The sequence below is a fragment of the Lagopus leucura genome, unplaced genomic scaffold (genome assembly GCF_019238085.1).
Source record: "Lagopus leucura isolate 7727_CA_CO unplaced genomic scaffold, USGS_WTPT01 Super-Scaffold_100002, whole genome shotgun sequence".
NCBI lineage: Eukaryota > Metazoa > Chordata > Aves > Galliformes > Phasianidae > Lagopus > Lagopus leucura.
Window position 1 is genome coordinate 1994076 of NW_024962263.1, and position 19241 is coordinate 2013316.

The 19241-nt window shown below is 37.9% G+C and overlaps 1 protein-coding gene across 6 annotated transcripts in view; it reads right to left on the reverse strand.

The window, feature by feature from the left end:
* The window catches only part of ATP9B (ATPase phospholipid transporting 9B (putative)), a 157018-nt gene that overhangs the window by 88423 nt on the left and 49354 nt on the right, over positions 1-19241 (reverse strand). For all 6 annotated transcript variants that reach the window (XM_042868806.1, XM_042868805.1, XM_042868809.1 and 3 more), the window contains exon 8: positions 5258-5352. In XM_042868806.1, the coding sequence (XP_042724740.1) occupies positions 5258-5352 (95 nt within the window). The remainder of the gene's footprint in view (positions 1-5257; positions 5353-19241) is intronic.

A 19241-nucleotide genomic window follows, 5' to 3' on the forward strand; every position in this document is an offset into this window, starting at 1 on the left:
TGTAACATGAAAATAATAATCGAAAAGAAATCACTTCATCCTTCGCACTGAAATTCAGGAGATGACTTGATGATACAGTAACAAAAATGTTCTCCTTTGCTTTTCACAATAGTAATTCACCAATCACCCTGCAGCTACCGGTAACACAGAAAAAGCTCCTCTGTTAGGTCAAGGGCAACATTTGTTCACCTTACTTAAAGATCATTAAAATACATTCTTAATCATAACATGTAGTTCATTACAAATAAAATTGCTTTTGGTTCAATAAAACTAATTAAATATAAATGGCATTGTTTACTGCTGTATGGATCTTCTGATATAAATCAGCAAGTCACCATTTATTGAAAATTACAGTGACCTCATTGCTGTTAATAAATTTACTTGATCACTTAAGCCAGAAATGAATGCCCCAGAATGTGTACACTGCAATTAAAAAACCACTTCACCTATAGCTATGAAGCTGCAAGAAACCTAATCTAGTTTTCACAGTATTTGCAGCTCAGCCATCACTAGATGACCCGCTGAAATTTTAATTCTCTGATCACAGTAAGTGCTTTAGGAAGACAACAAAATCTGCACCGATCATCTTCGTGGTGTCATCTGTTCTTTAAGAAAAGGTCTGAAGGTCTGCAGGCACATTTATTCTGGGTGTCACAGCGGGTAAGGTTACAGCACTGCTCTCTTGGTGTGACTGACAGCTCTCAACAACACAAGATACTCACAGCATTTATGTCAGGTAACCAAAGAAATTAAAAATGCATGGTTCTACGAACTACACAGCATATATTAGTTAAATATATGACCCAATTGTTTAGTCTGCTTTATGCACAACTTGCACGTGTTCCCTTACATGATTAAAAATATACTTTAATATGCAAAAATAAACTGTCGGATTTGAAAATGCCCTACAAACACATGGAGAAGACACTGTAATAGGAGTCAACACCTGGATCAGGAAAACCACAACTGCAACAAATATCAGCTATTTCAAAGAGAAGTTTAGTTAAATCCATTTGATCCAGCAAAGGAAAATATTCTGAAAATGATGAGAGAAAAAATAGATCTCAACATCAGCCTGGAGATATTGAGGGCAAAATGGTTTCCCTGAGACAGGACCCCACACCAGTCTGCATTTCTAAACAGATTCATTTTGTGAATGGAACCTGTCCAGCGAATTACTGGTTTATCATAAAGAAATACAAATTTAACCACAGAATCCTAACCCAATATTGTACCCAACCTTACAAATATGAGCACTTCAGTTCAAAATGGCATAGAATTCCAATACGTCTGCTGCATTTGAAATGGACAAGCCTAAAAGACTTTTGTGTTCTCTAAACAGTTCTTTGTAGCCAGAGAACTCATTACGCTCCATCCATTCTCTGTCCTCTACCAACTAATTTTACATGTAGCAAAAAGCAGCATAGTACTGCAGCTAAAAAAACACAACCTACACACAAACAACAACAAAAAAACACCCAAACTCTGTCACACCAATCCTTAAAACTTGCACTCGGTTTGAGATCCGCTGAAAAGACCTGAAGGAAGGGCCCTCAATGTGCCAGTTTGCCACAGCTATTCCTCTCGCAGCCCAGCAGGTGGCAATCAAGAATTATGGCACAAGATGCCCATTTCAGCCCTTTATTTTTTTTTAATTTTCACACAATCTTAAAATTTGTAACATGTAAATTATAGGTACAGTAAGACAGAAGACTCTTAGTAGCATACGAACTGTGGAAGCAACAACATTGATAGAACGGAAGTGTTAGAAACATATTTATTGTAAATGAGTTGGTATTTGAGCAGGCCTATGTCTCAAAATTCCCTAAAGCAAAGTAGGTTTTCATGAATGACACTATCAAAAAAAAAAAAGAAAAAAAAGAAAAAAAGAAGAAAAATAAAAAAGTAGTATGAAAATAGATATTCCTTAACTGAAATGTTTTATTTTCACCATGCCAATTACTGTTTGGGCAAATAGGACAAACTGCCTACCCTGTACAACACAGTGTAAATGGAATGCATGGAGGATCACTTCCCTAGCAGTTTCTTATAACAGAGGAAGGATCACAGCCTGATTCTCCCAACACTTTGTAGAGAGAAAACAAAACCAAAGTTGATCCAAGACTAGAACACAAAGCTCAGTCCTTTGCTAGACAGCTCCAAAGCCCATTAATTTTCTCCAAAAAAAAAGATATTAAGGTTATCAAAGAGAACATACCCTTGTTACATATTGCACATATTAGCAAGTTCATTGCTGTAGAACAGTGCGTTTTCAAGACAGGAATAGATCCTCAACTACATATTTTAAGCATGCTTTTTTGAATACAGTTTGGACTTCAAATAGTGACAAAACCACCTACCTCTACAAAAACAACTTTACATTGTTAAAGCATCTATTCTATTGCACTAATATTTTACAAGCCATATTTTTATGCTAACTACTATAAAAACATGATTCTGCCCACTGCATTTTAATCTGACTTTAAAAAAACAACATGTGTAAGGTGTACAAATATAGTGATCTTTCCACACTTTATGACTCTATTAGGAAATACAAAAATTAATGGTATTTTTTACATGAGTTTGAATTCCATGGTTTTCTTAGAGCTTCACATGAACATTAAGAAGTTGCTCTTACAGTTTCTTCAGACGACAGATAGCATGTGCATGTTATTAACATCCCATTAAAGGCAGAAGTATCTGCAGAAGGTAAGTACTAACTTGCTGCCTGCAGGAACAGACACAGCCGTCTGGAATGCATGTTGGACTCCATCTCTTGAGGTCCCTTCCAACCTCTGCAATTCTGTGCAATTTACCTTCTGTGAAATCTATGGGATCCCCTAAAAAACATTCGGCTGCCATTTTCCTCAAGCAATTTGAAACAAATTTCCCCAAACAATTTGAAGAGAGACAGGCCCTAGGAGTGAAGCACTGCAGGCAGTTCAAGACCAGTTAGGAATTAGCCATTTAAAATGGAGATAAAATCCCACACATTACAGAAATATAAAGGTAATCTAAAATCAATATTCTCTGAAAATAGTGGTTTGGGAAAAAATGCTATACTGATAAGAGTGAAGGAACTACCAAGAGTCAATGGTTTGACCAAACCATGCGATTGGTACGTTAAAAGATGGTTTAGTTTACTCGGCAGAAAATATCATATGAAGTGTCATGAAGACCAAATCTTGGCTAATGTGAGGTAAAGAATTATTACATCATAACTATGTGGATGTAGGAGAGAACATTAGCTGCTTGGTTGCTTCCATTTCCTGCTGGTAACCAGGTGAGGCTTGTTAAATGATTATGTGAATTCAGATTGTCAGTTACAGCTCACGAAAAGGGAGAACTTGAAAAGATAAGCAGGACTTAGGTTAAGAGCAGTAACTATAAGTAACTAAGGAAGGAACGGTTACTATATTGGACAGTTAATTCATGCTGCTTCCAGTTTGAATTTCTCAGTGATATCTCGCTCTTCCATCCCCTACATGCCCCATACAATCAGGACTTGAACCAACCTTCACTTCTGCAAAAACTTGAGGCTGCATGTCCTGCCACTCAACTGAAGATCCTCCAATAGATTCCAATTTATTCTCCACAAATAAAAACAAGTGCAATACAGATATTTACTTTCTTTAAGTCAAAGGCACAGGTTTAAACATTATTTTATGCCATTGTTGTAGATGATCAACAATATACTTCAGTCAAATCTATTCATAAACTTTTTCCCCTAAACAAAGAAGAAAACATAAAAGTTTTAACACAACAATTCTCTGTTGTACTGGGTCTCTTTCTGCATTGCTCTGCAGGAAGAACCGCAGTCAACAAACACAGTTAAGTGATCCTTCCAAACAGAAAGGGAAATTAAAACAAAAAACAAACAAGAAACCCAACTTAAGTTGCACACAGCTGTGAGCCATATGAAAAGACCTAATTAAAGAAAAAGAAGATAGAAAATGGACTGGATTTTAGGCAAATGCGTGCTCAGTAGATGTTCTGGAAAAATAACATTTTTATGAGAAAACAAGATGGAGCAATCACCGCATGCTAAGAACTGACAGAAGACACATTAGCACTAACACTGAATACAGCCGCAAATTATACAATTCCAATTAAGGTCACTTTCTGCACTAGAACTGCTGTCTAATGCCTCATCTAGCATCCCTGTCTGGCATGATCAGTCTTCAGTTCCAGTCCTCATTCCCAATTCTCTAAGTTCAAGCCTACGGGATTTTTCTCCTTGTCGCATGTGAAGCCAGTACCCCAAACCACTATGAACACAAGAAATTTCTCTACCTCTGACTGCCTTTAGTGGGGCAGGAACTCTATAGTTTCCTAACAATAATTGAACAAATCCTGCTAAGATCTGGCAGATCACCAGTCTCTTATTTGTACTATTGAGATGGCACATGCAACTGATACACTCCTCTTTACAACCAAAGGATCTACAGTCCAAATACCCAAAATTCTGTACAAATAAGCTTTTACAACCTTGCATCTTGAGTACCTTTTTAGAGGAAGCCTCTTAATATCAAGAGAACTCTTCTATAGAACAAGATTCTCCAAGATATGACACAATTTAGCATCTTGTTATGAGATGCATCCATAAAAACCTATTTCTAGCAGAGATATGTCATATTTTGAATGTAGATGTATTTATATGTATTTAGTGTCCTTTTTAACAATTTTAATAGCTTTATGTATTTACCTACACTTCAGATGTGTAGATCTATTCAAAAAACTCACACTTGTAAACAAATATTCACATAAGTGCTAGGAAATTCCCCTTGCATGAACTTCCACACTTCATCTACTACATCACTTCATCAGAAGGTCTACTGACTTTACCATCCAAGAGCACACCACTGTTTCCCAAGCTTTCAAATTAGTGATAAAAAACAATGATTTCTCTGGCAAGAATGACCTGCACTTGCGGGTGAGACTATGCACAAGTGTAGCACAACTGTAGTATTTTCAGTTGAGTACGGAGCTCCACGCGGGGACCACATTGTGAATCACTAAGTTGAAAGATAAAAAATCAATTCTGTCTTTGTTTCCTTTCAGTGAGAATATCTGCATGAACAATTTCTCATTCACCATTCAGTGGAATACCTACCCCCAGTTCATTGCAAAAAATATGTATCTGTGGTAACAGATTTTCTTCTTGCACATATACCTGCAACAATTTTAATTGTCATATCTCAAAGGGAAATATGCACATGTCCAAAACATTTTAAAAGTAAATAAATGAAATGCTTACCCCCAAAGCTGGCAATCTCTGTGTGCAACTGACAGCAACCTTCAGTTTCCAATCTGTTTCTCCATCAAGCTGGTCAGTTCGAATGAAACACGAGCCTTGAAATTAGAAAGATATGACTTGAAATTACAAAGATGTAGCTGGTTTTTAGACTTCAAAAATTCAGTTTGAGTTAAAAAAAAACAGAAGAGTGAAAGTAAAATAAATTTACAAACATTTTAAATAAATGTACACAAAATAAATCACACTTTGGAATGTCTGACTGCTGATTAAATGCTTTCTGCCATGAAAACAGAACATTTTTTCCTGATAGAATTAACAATTGCTTGTTTACAAGCATGGGGGGGAAAAAAAATAAAAAAAAAAATTACAGATTTCTTAATAGTTTCTAAACAAGTTTTCAAATATTACCAGAAAGAGACAACACTTCACTGGATAAAGTCGAAAAAGGTTTAACCTTTTTCTCACTTGTGCAATTCTAAAACAAGAGAATGACAAAACATTTGCAGTTTTTGTATCATTGCTGTTTGCACTTAAAGGGTTTCCATCACTTATGTTCTTCCGGCTTCACTGAAACTTCTCCCCTCACATAAACCTTAATAAGGATAACATTCAAAAAACAATCCAGGCTCCTACATATTTGACTTAAAAGAATTAATTTAAAGTTACTTTTAGTTGTCGAAGACTCAAAACTAAAGAAACTGGTCAGTATGTGCACAGTAGTTAAAACATGATGGAAGCTTAAGGTACAAATACACACTGAAGAGAATCAATATGTTCTACAGACAGAAGACTAGTATTCAAGAAACTGAAAATGAAGAGCAGTAACATGATTTCCCCCACCACAATGTGCACCATACAACTATTCTGATGGTATCACCAAATATGGACTATTACATAGGCTACTGATGTAAGGCTCAAGATAAGACTAAATAGGATTTAAAATTAAACAGTATTCTTCACGGACTTTGTTCTAAAGTAAAATACTTTGTTATATTTATTCTCTTCAAAATACTTTGAAGAGTTCAGTGGTGTATACTGCATCATAACTAAGGGTGAGATACCTAGCAGCACCTAGATATTCCACATTTCAGTGCACATTCTATGCATGGCACTGATCAGCCTACTTTCCATCATACTTTTCCTGTACAAGACATTTCATAGTTCTCCTTACCCCTCCTGTCAATGGTTGTTCTCTTCCATCAATTTCATTTAGAATTAATACTACAGATCAATGCAGTTCAAGACCAGAGTGGCTCCTGTGAATGGTTGATTGCACATATATTCATTTAATAGAGCTCACACTATGACATGTATTGGCCAGTCACATTTCCTCTCCACTTCAGCAGTTAATTTCATCAATAACTTATCTTGTAGGCTGTTTCCGTTCTATCCAGAAAAAGAGATTGCTTTCTGCTAAGTCAGCTTTCAATACTGATCACAACAGCAAAATTGAAACAATACAATCTTCTCTTCTACTTCTAATAATTCATCAGAGTTACGTAATTTGAATGATGAGATTTTTAAACCTCACTTAACTAAGTTATAAACACAGGAGTCTAAACATACGATTGAGAACAACGCATAAAAACAACTCCCGACTCCCATGAGTCCCACAAACCTTTAACAAACCAAATATTTCCCACTGCATGGAAGTTGTGTACTTCATAATTTTAGTCAGCAGTACCTAGGACTTCTAAAATCAATATCAATGACTTCTGGGAAAAAAAACAACAACTATTCCAACCAAACCATTTCAAAATGCTTTCATCTATGTCCAGCTCACTACTTTATGTTGTTACCCTCTATTTTTCCTGTTCTTATTAAAAAAAACCAACCCAAACTACATGTTATTACTTATACACATTAACTATATATTTATTATGCAGCCCAAGACAATTCCTCTTCACTCAACGTGGCCCAGGCAAGCCAAAAGGCTGGCCAGCCATGCACAATTGGTGCACCCAATTACGACACTATGTAGACGTTCTTAAACTCTTTGTTTTATATATACTTTGACAGAATGTTTTACATCAAAGTTAATCTATTGCATTTCTAACATGAATATGACATGCAAGGAAAGAACATCTACACAAACATTATACATTGTGAATCCCTTTGTATTCAGTGTTAATTACTGAACCAGGAAATTATTTTCCAGTATATAGAAAAGTTTATCGTATTCATACAAATTTTTAAGTTATTTGCTGCTTAAAGGAGAAGTCATGAATTTAAATGTTTACCAATCAAAGCAGAGCTGACTACAGAAAAATGAAATCCCACACTGAACACAGGGCATCTCTAACACAGGATATCTCTAAGAGCACAACAACGGCTGCGCATCAAGGAAAACTGAGAAATTAAAGTATTTTCTTTAGGCAGTGGGAGTGCTCAAATGCCCATTTTCCACAAACAATAATTACCAAATATTAGAATACAAATTTGAACATAGTTAATGTATCTAATTTATTTTTGTTTTTAGAGTGAAAGAATAGGAATGATCAGAATTACAATTTAAGGTTAAATCTAAAGGAATTACACTAGGTTTGAACAATTCAATCATTTCTGTGAAGAGCAAAGAGGGGCCCAAAACTGAACACAGTACTTAATATGTGGTCACAGCAGTACTGAGTATGGGGGGGGATGAACACGTCCCTGCTTTTGATGGCTATGCTATTTCTGATTCAAGCATGCTACAGACCTTTCTGGTCACCTGGACTCACTTCTGGCTCATGCTCAGCCAAGCACTGAATAACACCCCTGAGTCCTTTTCTGCCACACAGTTTGCCAGCCACTGCCCCAAGCCTGTTACACTGCATGGGATAATTATGATCAAACTGCAGGACCAAATACTTGGTCTCGTTGAACTTTATCCCATTGGTCTTAGACAGCGAACCAGCCTGTCCAAGTCCCTCGCCCCTTCCTATCCTCAGGCAGATCAATACTTCCTCCCAGCTTGGTGTCACCTGCAACCTTACTGAAGGTGTACTCAATCTCCTAGGTGAGACTCACAAGCCTATAATTCCTCATATCGTAGAATCTACATGGCTGGAAAAGACCTCAAAAATCATCTAGTCCAACTTTCCACCTACCAATAATATTTCCGCACTAAACTATGCCCCTCAGTACAACATACAAACATTTCTTGAATACCTCCAGAGATGGTGATTCAACCACCTCCCTGGGCAGCCCATTCCAGCAAGTGACCACTAATTCTAAGAAAAAATTGTTTGTAATATTCAACCTGAACCTCCCTTGGTTCCACTTGAGGTCACTCCTTCTAGCCCTATTGCTAGCTATGTTGGAGAAGAGGCTTACACCCACCTTGTTACAACCTCCTCTCAAGTAGTTGTAAAGAGTGATAACATGTCCTATGAGTCTCCTCCCGAGTAACAATTCCAGCTTCCTCAGATGCTCTTCATAGGACTCGTGCTCCAGACCCTTCACGGCTTTGTTGCCCTTCCATGAACATGCTCCAGCGCCTCAATGCCTTTTTTGTAGTGAAGGGAACACAGTATTCAAGGTACTCAAGATATTAAACTGGACACAATGCAATTTTTTCTGCACAGAGGAATTCACTTACACACCTCTGCTTCATACAGACTTCCATGTCAGACACCATTTTGCCAGACTACTTCTCTGCTGCCATCTGTTGCACAGCCACAAATGGAATGATGGCACTCCTACAGTCATACCACAAACATCCACCTCTGATGTTGTGGGCCAACATAATAAAATAGGAGGTATTACTTTCAGAACAGCCTTTCTATTTTGGAGCAGACATAAAAAAGCTCGCTGTCATGGTTTTCCATAGGTATTCCATATCAAACATCATGCAGTGAACTGACAGAGGTGGGATGGCTGCTGGGGAGCTGCAGTTTCCAGCAGCTTTTGTTAAGCCCACATGGTACTGGGTGGGAAGCAGGTAACATAACCATAGCCTTACTTCTGGTCAATACCATCAGCAGCGTAGTTATAAAGGCATCTCTCTCTCATTTGATTCATTACCCCTGATTCCTTTTATACTGTGTTCTCTCTCATTTCTTTACCGTTTCTAGTAAAACAGTTTCTCTTTATCTCAACCAAGTTGTAATCCCTCCTTTCCAGCTCTTTGCTGACTTCCCACGGGGGAACGGTTGGTAGATGGAAACCCCCTGCCATGGTTCAAAAGACTCTCAACTGGTGACACTCATCCATCAACACAATAACTTCAGGCCTTGATATATCTGGCTAACATTTGCCAAAAAAAGGGCAAGTGCTAAATATAGAGTAAGCAGGGGGAATCTCACTTAGTCACTTAAGGTCTTATTCAGCATGTAAGAGCATGACACATACAGAACAAATATTTCTGCAAATGTCTTTTACTTAAACGTGCATCAATAACATGGTTATTCATTTGTGCACTTGCCTGCTTCTAGAAAATGTGAAGAAAAGCTCTCAAAACAAAGACAGGTTGACTCTGGAAAGTGCTTGAAAATATTTAGCCTAAAGTAAAAGAGAAGCCTACAGATGAGAAAGGAAGAACAGGAAGGAAAGCTTCTTAATGACATAACAACAAATTATATGTATACACGTGTATACATAATAAGATTTCTCTTACTCAATATTATGCCCTATGCATTAATTTCTTTACTTGCCGTTATCTTTAATTTCCTGAAGTTACCATACTGTATTTACATGTGTTACTACCACTTCAATTGTATTTTTACATAAGCTCTTCAGAGAATTAATTACAATTTTTAATACAGTCCTCTGAAAACAACTCCCTACTTAGGTCATTGCAAAGTTTTGTTATGTATTCTAGCTTACAGGGTTTTTAAATTATGTCATTTGGAAGAGGAACAATTGTTATGTATTACATTCTTCATTCTTATTTCATTTGGAAATGTTGTTTTTGAAAAGCAGAAAGACAGACTTGCTTTACTTAAACCAATCACCTCACTAATCAGCCTGCTTACCATGTAATTTGTAAAGTGTTGTTAAAAATAAAAATCTGAGTAAGAATATGGATAGCAATCTGCTTTGCAAAAAGAAAATTCAATTCAAACGTTAAACAAAACAGCATCTTTTGCTTTTCATTGAAGGCTATACAACAAAGAAACAAAAACCATTCAAATGATAGGAATTATATCAATATTTAATATTTCCTATGACTGTGGAGAGAAAATTACAGTTATGCCATATAAGTTGGTTTAGTTTGATACAGAAAGATAATTGCAGGATGTGAAACATCTTTTGTGCATTACACTGCTCAAAGAGATATCAGGCAAAGGTTTTTGAGAATGGGAATGCAACAGAACTTCCTACTTCTGATGCCCTAAAACAATAAAATAGAAGCAGAATATCCTGTTACATATGCATGTTTTTTTTTTTGTTAGGGAATAATATTGCTGTGAAAAGCAAGACTGGCTAACAGAACTGAAATACTTTATAACGCATGCATCAACACATGGAAAGCCCTCGTGCATCAGATTTGAAAAATACCAACAAAAAATTCAGATGGGTTGGCAAGATGAACAGACAGCTTCCTTCTGCTTTCTTTTTAAGTCTACTATCACACAATCACTCATCTCTCCAATATGGATGGAAAGATGCTGTAGGGACCTGTGTCCAAGGCCTTCCTGAAGTCCCAGTAGAAGACATCACTGGCTCTTCCCTTTCCCACTGACGCAGTGACACCACTGTAGAAGGCTGCAACATGGATCAGACAGGACTCGCTCTTGATGAAGCCATGCTGGCTTTCCTGTATCACCTCTCTCTCTTCCACGTGCCTTAGCACAGCTTCCAGGTGAATTTCTTCCATGATATTCCCCAGCACAGAAGCAAAGCTGAGAAGTCAGTAGTTCCCTCAGTCATCCATCCTACCCATGTTAAAAACAGGTACAACACTGCCTTTTTCCAGACACAGGGGACTCCACGTGACTGCCATGACTTTTCAAATGGCACCATGAATGCCTCAGCAACTGCATCAGCCTCTTCCTTTAGGACTCTGGGCTGCATCTCATTGGATCCCATAGACTTACGGGTGTTCAGGATCCTCAGGTGGTCACAAACCTGATCTCTGCTTACTGTGAGAGGATCACAGCCCCCCAACCCCAGCCTTCCGACTCCTCCACCTGAGGGATGTGTGAAGAGCAGTTGCTGATGAAGACTGAGACAAAAAAACTGTTGAGTACCTCAGCCTTCTGCTCGTCCTTTGTTACCAGCCTGCTTGTAGTGCCTGATGGTCTTGAGGTGTGTGCCTTCTTGGGACCACCCTTTTCTGGTTGATGGATGTACAAAAGCATCTCCTTTGCTCTTTCTACCCCTTGCAAGTATGGATCCAGTTGGGCCTTGGCCTTCCTGACTTCATCTCTACACAGCTTACCAGAATCCCTGTACTTCACCCATGATGCCTGTCCCTGTGCATCTTCTTCCTACTCTGTACTTTGACCACCCTGTCCCCAGTTTGTTTCCAGAGAGCCTTAGCACTATTTGTTACTAATGTCAATATACGCAGTAAAGAACAATGTATAGGAAGGCAATAACAACACAGAAGTTTTGAAAAGCTTATTTAAATTTCTCTTAGAGAATACTAATAGATATTTAGTTTAATAGATTTCTGCCTGCTACATTTTTGCCAAATATCAGCAGGCGTAAAAAAAGACTTGTTATTAAGAACTGAAGGGAGGCTAAGGGTAGAATTAAAATATGTGCTAAAGATGCTTCAGAGGGAAACAACTGCATTTTACTTGTACACAGTAGATATGCAGGTGTATTATTTTATTATCCTGCATTCCAGTACAGATTTATCACCAAAAGCATGTGTAGAATATGTTCACTTAATCTCCAAGTGTATTAAATTACATTTACTTTCTCTAACGTGTAACTAATAGGAATTCATGTCAGTTATCCTCAAAGACAGTGTTAAACGGCCGCTATAGGTCTGGGCTCTTTTCAACAATCAAATCTAAATAAATGAAATTATGTCCGTCTTCTCTCTGAAGATCTGTATCCAATTAATTTTTTACAAATGAGAACAACAGCTACTACTAATGCCTTTCAAGCCTCAGCAAAACTGAATTATTAAATCTGTCTGCCTATATCCTATTACGGCCTACTTATGAATACTTGATTTTATTTTGTATAATTGACAACAGTTGTCAGGAAAGGAAGGCTTTAATGGCAATCAAATTAAGATCAACTCGTCTAAGTGTCACAGCGGAGAGTGTGCATGAAGTGCTGAATAAATTAATTGATGTGTCACTGTGAAATAGGGCATGTAGAACTGTGGTGTCATAAACCACTATATATTGTCTAGTAATAACACACCCTTTCCAGCTTGAAGACAAAAGCAGTGAGAGCAATAGGTTACTATAAAATAATCAAGAAAAAAATGACTTTGCATGCCTAACACAAGATCACTTACGAACAACTTAATTTTTAAGTAATTTATATTACTTAAGTGACTATGTGCATGAAAATTTTAAAGTGATGACAAGATGAGTAGCAGCACCAGGATAACATGTTAGACAGCAGAGTTTCATTTACCACCATCACAGAAAGCTTTCAGTTATGTTACCTACTTAAGGAACTCTTAGAAAACAAAACAAAACACACCAGAATAGCTGAACCATCTCAAACGTTTCCGTTATAACACCATCAGCTAGGATGCAAATAACCAATTGTAGTTGTATTTAAAGAAGAGTGATGAAATTGGTTTAAAAGCATTAATTTCTCTTAATACCATTAAAACAACTGTGTGTACTTGAGTTATTTGATCTGAATTAAGAAACTGATGAAGCAATTGATTAATTGGAATTCAAGCCATCAGTCACTGGATCCATCAACAGATTCATTTACATTCTAAACAATCAGCTGATGGTCTTATAGGATGCCACGTATTAATATGCAGTCAATATGATACCATCAAACTCATCAGAGCTCCTTACTGACAAGCACACAAATGCTTTTAATCCAAGCTTTATCCACTACATTTTTTTTTTTGATTGCTGTATTGATTCAGTGTGATTTAGGAATTTTTACTTTTATTAAAAACATTACAGAATTATCTGACTTATAGCAAACAGTATTCTAAGGCAGAAAAGAAATAAAACATCCACATTTATGTTCACATTCTCAAATTTTAACATAATGATTTACCTAGAGGAGATTTACAAGCACATACTGAAAAGCCTTAATTTACCCTTTGTATTTAATAGGTTTTGAAGCACCACTTTGCTCCCTTATTTTTCTGATGCACATTAATCTTCTTCTATATGATCACTGATGAAGTAAGATAATCTAAACTATTTAAATAATCTCCTGAAATTTACAACTTGTAAGAAATATGTGTATATACACACACACACACACAGAGAGTAATAAGTCGAAAACTCTGCCATACGTAATACCTTGGTTACCTTAGAACTCTAACCAAAGTCTTGCTTCCCTTTTCAGATGAAAGAAAAACAAGGGAGGCCTGAATGCCCCTTTATTTATTTATTTTATATATTGGTTTTATAGATAGAAATCAGTACTATACTTGGCACATACCAGCTCTACTGACAGATTTGATAAAAATAACAAGAATACTTATCACTGCCATCGCCCTGTTTCTACACCTGCTTTGTTTGCTCTATTGTGGCTATTTTTGACATTTAGAACTGAAATAACCTATGGGGATTTATCCCATAAATGATCCAAGCACAGGAACTATAAATATTTTCACCTTTGCTCATCATTAAACCAATTTTGCTAGTGCCAACAAAATATTAGAACTAGTCAGTTGTAAATACATATGCTAGCACTAGAATTGCTTCTCAACAGAGAATAGCTGTCACATCTTCCTTCAGAAAACTTAAAGATAAAAATATTTTCCAACCTGAGTATTTTTAACATAGTAGGAAAAAAAAAAACCTGCCAGGTGGAATCCTACTTTAGCATAACAAGCTAATTTCACCAAGATAACAGACTGCTTTAACACAATGCATACTGTGCATTTGGAGAAACCAAAGGATGAAACAGAACTGTTTGCAATCAAAGAGATTTCAGCTGTTTGGAAGAACAAAGTGCCTGCACTGCAAACTATTTTAAGGCACCACTACAACAAGAAAATCGCACAATGTGGACACTGTTCCACAAGTGCAATTCCATAAGTATTATCCATGTTAGATTGTTTTCCCTGAATCATTACTACAGTCTACTAACTGGGTTCAGCTGGCTTTTTTTCATTTTTCTTAACAGTGTTCACTGGGGGCCCACATGAAAACATTTTAGTTTACTCCTGGGAAACTGGTTCTCATTTGAAAATGTATTGTGAGAATTATATGAAGTGAAGTTTGCTTCAGAATTCAACATGATCCTTCTTCAAACCAGCAGTCAGACTTGCACTAGGTATTTTATAGAGGACGATTCTCAAACCGCTGCCTGTTGCAACAAAAATGAAATTAGGATATTTTAAGTAGCTTTTATTTTCTGGAATTGCCTACTGATATTTAAGCTAATCAAGTAATTTTCTAATCCTAGGGCAAAGCACACATTAACAAGTAAATATTCAGAACTTATTTCAAGAACACTGAATAAACAGGCTCCCTACTGACTGGACAGTAACATTCAACAAAATGCACTATAATATTACACTTAAATATCTTCTGAAGACAGATACTGCAAAATTATATAAACATTTACACACCTTAAAAGCACAGTACTTGTAGATTATGTAAGGGACATTTCTGCTCTAGGTAAAAGCAGAGCTCAAAAGCAAACCGATAAAAAGAAAAGTCCATAGCCAAATATACCAGAATCCATTGAAAGTGCACTCAGTCTCCCAGATTTTAGAAGCAGAAAAAGTAAACAACTTGAAAGACACACCAGTAACTAAATAAAGCGTTGATATCTTGATATCTCACAATGTTCGAACACAAAAAAGAAATCAAAGCAGCTAATAAATTCAAATTACAACAGGCATTAAAAATTCAGCAGAGAAAAGTACATTATCCTTTACCAAACAGGAGCCTAAAGAGAAGCAACAGACCACCCACAAAGACTGGACTTTGCTACAGGAAAAAGCAGAGGAATTGATCTTATTTTATTTCTCCCCATCCCCTTTTGTTGACAGATAGAGGAAAGTTCATAAAGCTAAAAGACCACCTGCAATCAGAACTGTAACTGAAACAGCTGAATAGAAGCTGAATTTCGTTTACTCTCCATACATACCAAAAGCACTGACTGTGGATACACAGGCCTTAGCATTTGTATGGAGAAGCCAGCATTTTCTCAACTGCATACTCCATACAAGGCAGACTGACTCACATCAGTGTCTCCACTACCGAAGAGAGATGCAAAACAAGTTAGTTCAAGTCTACACATGCCTCTATTTCAGGTACAGATACCCCCCACCTCAACTCTCAAGCAGAAGTTTGAGATGCTATGTTTTCATTATGAATACATTAAGATTTGAAGATCATCTCTAAAATTAGGAAACAACTTTAAAACCATTGCAAGGCTGTTAGACCTGATTAGCAGTGCTTATGCAGAAATCCCTTTTCAACCCCAGGTGCAGGAAAACAGGAAAGGAAAGAAAGAGATTGGCAAAGGCTAAATGGGGACCAGCTGGTCAAACCAGAGAGCAGTAAGAAAACACACAGGCAACAGAAGCAGGGACAGGTATCCTGGGAGAAGCGTAGGCATTCTGGTAGGCTGTGTAGACATGAGGTTAACCTCATGAGGTTCGCCGGGGCCCATCCTTTGAGGTTATCAGGGTCCCTTTGGATGGCATCCCTTCTTCTTTTTGCCATATCATCTGCAATGCTCAGACTTGTGTCTTCAGCAGACTTGATGAGGGTGCACTCAATCCCAACATCAATGCTGCTGGTAAAGATCACAGAATCACAGAATGGCCTGGATTGAAAAGGACCACAATGATCATCTAGACTCAACCCCCCTGCTATGTGCAGTGTTGCCAACCACCAGACCAGGCTGCCCAGAGCCACATCCAGCCTGGTTGCAATACAAATCCTTCTGTGGGACACCACTCATCACCAGCCTCCACCTGGACTACAACTCTCTGGCTTCAACCTTCTAAGCAATTCCTTATCCACCAAATAGCGCACCCTTCAAATCCGTCTCTCTCCAATTTAGAGATAAGGATGTGGTGGGGATCATGTCAAAGGCCTTGCAGAAGTCCACACAGATCACATCAGTTGCCTTCCCTTTGTTCACTAATGCTGTCACTCCATCACAGAAGGCCAGCAGATTGGTCAGGCATGACTTTCCTTGGTGAAACCATAGAACACCTACTCTTTCCTCATGCGCCCTAACATGTCTTCCAGAAGGATCTGTTCCATCAGCTCCCCAGGCACAGAGGTGAGGCTCACTGGCACGCAGTCCTCCAGTTCCTCCTTCCTCCCTTTCTTACAACTGGGAGTGATGTTTCCCTTTTTCCAGTCACTGGGGACTTCATCTGACATTCATGACTTTTCAAATATGATGGAGTGCAGCCCAACCACCATATCAGCCATCTCCCTTAGCACCCTAGGTTGCACATCATTGGGTCCCGTAGACTTACGAATATTCAGTCTTATGAGGTGGTCTCAGACTTCCTCTGCCTTTACAGTGGGGGGCAGTTTGCTTCTCCAGTTCCCACCTAGAAGGATTTATGTGATGATGTGAGATGTGATGAATATAAGAATCCTGGCTGTCAGAGAAGATCAAGGCAAAGAACTCACTGCCTCAGCCTCCTCCATATCTTTGTAGCCAGTTCTCCTTTCTCACTTACCAGAGAGGATACACTCTCTTTGGCCTGTCTCTTTTGAACAATGTACCTATAGAATCCTTTCTTGTTTTTATAATCCCTCAACAAGTTCAGCTCCATCTGTGTATTGGCTTTCCTAATCCCATCTCTGCATGTCCAGATACCATCCATGTATTCTTCCCAGATGATACACCCTCGTTTCCAAGGACATGCCCTTCTTTTCACTCAGTGTGACTAGCCTGTCCTTGCCAAGCAACAACAGTTTCCTGCCTTCCCTGCCTGTTTTCGTATTCTGAGGGATGGAGATCATTTGTGCTCTCAGAAAGGCATCCCCAAAGAGTAGCCAGCTTTGCTCCTCTCTAAGGACAGCTTCCGAGGAGATCTTTTCCAGCAATCCCTTTAACAGCCTGAACTTCACTCTCCTGAAGTTCATTGTCCTGATTCCACTCTTTGCCAGGCTCACATTCCTCAAGATCACAAACTCACTCAGGGCTTGGTTGCTGCAGCCAGGTTGCCTCCAATCTTAATGTCTTTAACGGTATCTACTGCACTGGTGAACATCAGGTCCAGTAACATCTCACCTCTGGTCAATCTGCCAAATACCTGAAGCAAAAAGTTATCATTGATGGACTACAGGAGTCTCCTGGATTGCCTGCAGCTCACCACGCTGTTTTCTGAGCAGGTAGCTGGATGATTGAAATTCCCCATCAGGATAAGAGACTGCAAACATAACACTTGCAGCTGAAGCAGGAAAGACTTCTCAACAGGCTCTCCTTGATCAGGTGGCCTGTAGTAGACCCCAGCCACCTGTAGCACTAGCTGTGATGAGTAGAACTGAGCAGTCAGTAGCAGTTGCTATTGAGAGTATTTTCTCTGACAAGAACAAAATCCCACAACCAAATGTCACTTCTGCCAATTTGAGAGTTGCTGTCTGTAGAAAATCATGTATTAAAATTCATCTGTGAACCATCTTTTAACAGACTTGTCCTTACAGTGTTTCCAACTCCAATTTTGTTGTTGGAAGCATATCTCAATGCAATGTTCTGACACTTGGGAAAACCTTTTTTCAGAAGCATTGGCATTGCTCTATATAGAGTCTAGCATCTGCCAAAAATGCTAATTCTGTGCAAAGACAGAGGGTTCAAATACCCACTCAGGAAAGCTGGAATACATTAATAAAAGAAATTCTACTTCATCCTATGGAAATCAGTTTCTACCAAGGAAGGCTGAAAAGTAAAAACAACTCTCCTCTACAATTACAATGCAATATCCAAGGTAAGTATATACCCTTGGGGGAAAAAAAGGGTTAAAATAAGATTAATCAATTCTTATCCTCCTGAAAAGCTACTAATAACAACAAAAACAACAATAAAATAACAGCACTGTCATTAGTCACCAGCCTAAAAACTAACTGTAGTACACAATAAACACTTTTTCTTAGCCCTGTTGTCTAAGGAGCACACCACATACCTGAAGATAGTCATCTGCTGGCTCTTCCAACTGCAAAGGCTCTAGCAAATAATGCAATTAGCCTAATTTCTATGGCATATACTATGCCATTATCTTTCCTAGAGTAACTTTCAACCAGGTAGAGCAAGCCAAAGATATCAAGCAACTTTCTTCCTTCAGTTTTTTTCTCAAAAGCTCAAGGTATGAAGAGCTCCTAGAGCATGTTAGTTCCAGCAGTCACCTACTTTTGAACATAGCAAAAATTGCTGGTAAAAATCAGCAACTATTAGCTCAGAGCCAATCACTGCAATGCCAGTTTAACATAGAATAAGAATCTGAGGTTACCTTAGGACAGCAAATGAAAAGTTTGAAGGGAAAAAAAATAAGTACATTCACTCTTTCTTGACATAGTAGTCAAATATTTGTGTATTTCTCATAATTTCACATTTCAAAGTGAAGAGGACAAATATTACAGACAGTTTTACAAACATATGTACCAGGCTTTTGTAAAGGACCAGCTCTTGCTCATGTGAGAGCATATCTGCGTGCTAGAATAAGAGTACCTGACCCACACCAGAATCATCAGGTCACTGAACTAAAAACAGGCACAATCAAGTTGGAGAACATGTATTTCAGCTCAAGAAATAATAGTTATAAGATAACATATAATTGGAATTTAGTTTTATCAAAATAATCCATTAGGTTTGATCTTAAAATTAGCTCCTGCTACACAAAGTTAAGAAACATCCTAACAAACTGCATTTCTTTAAGTGCACTTGGGAAAGGAGATGTGAAGAACACAAG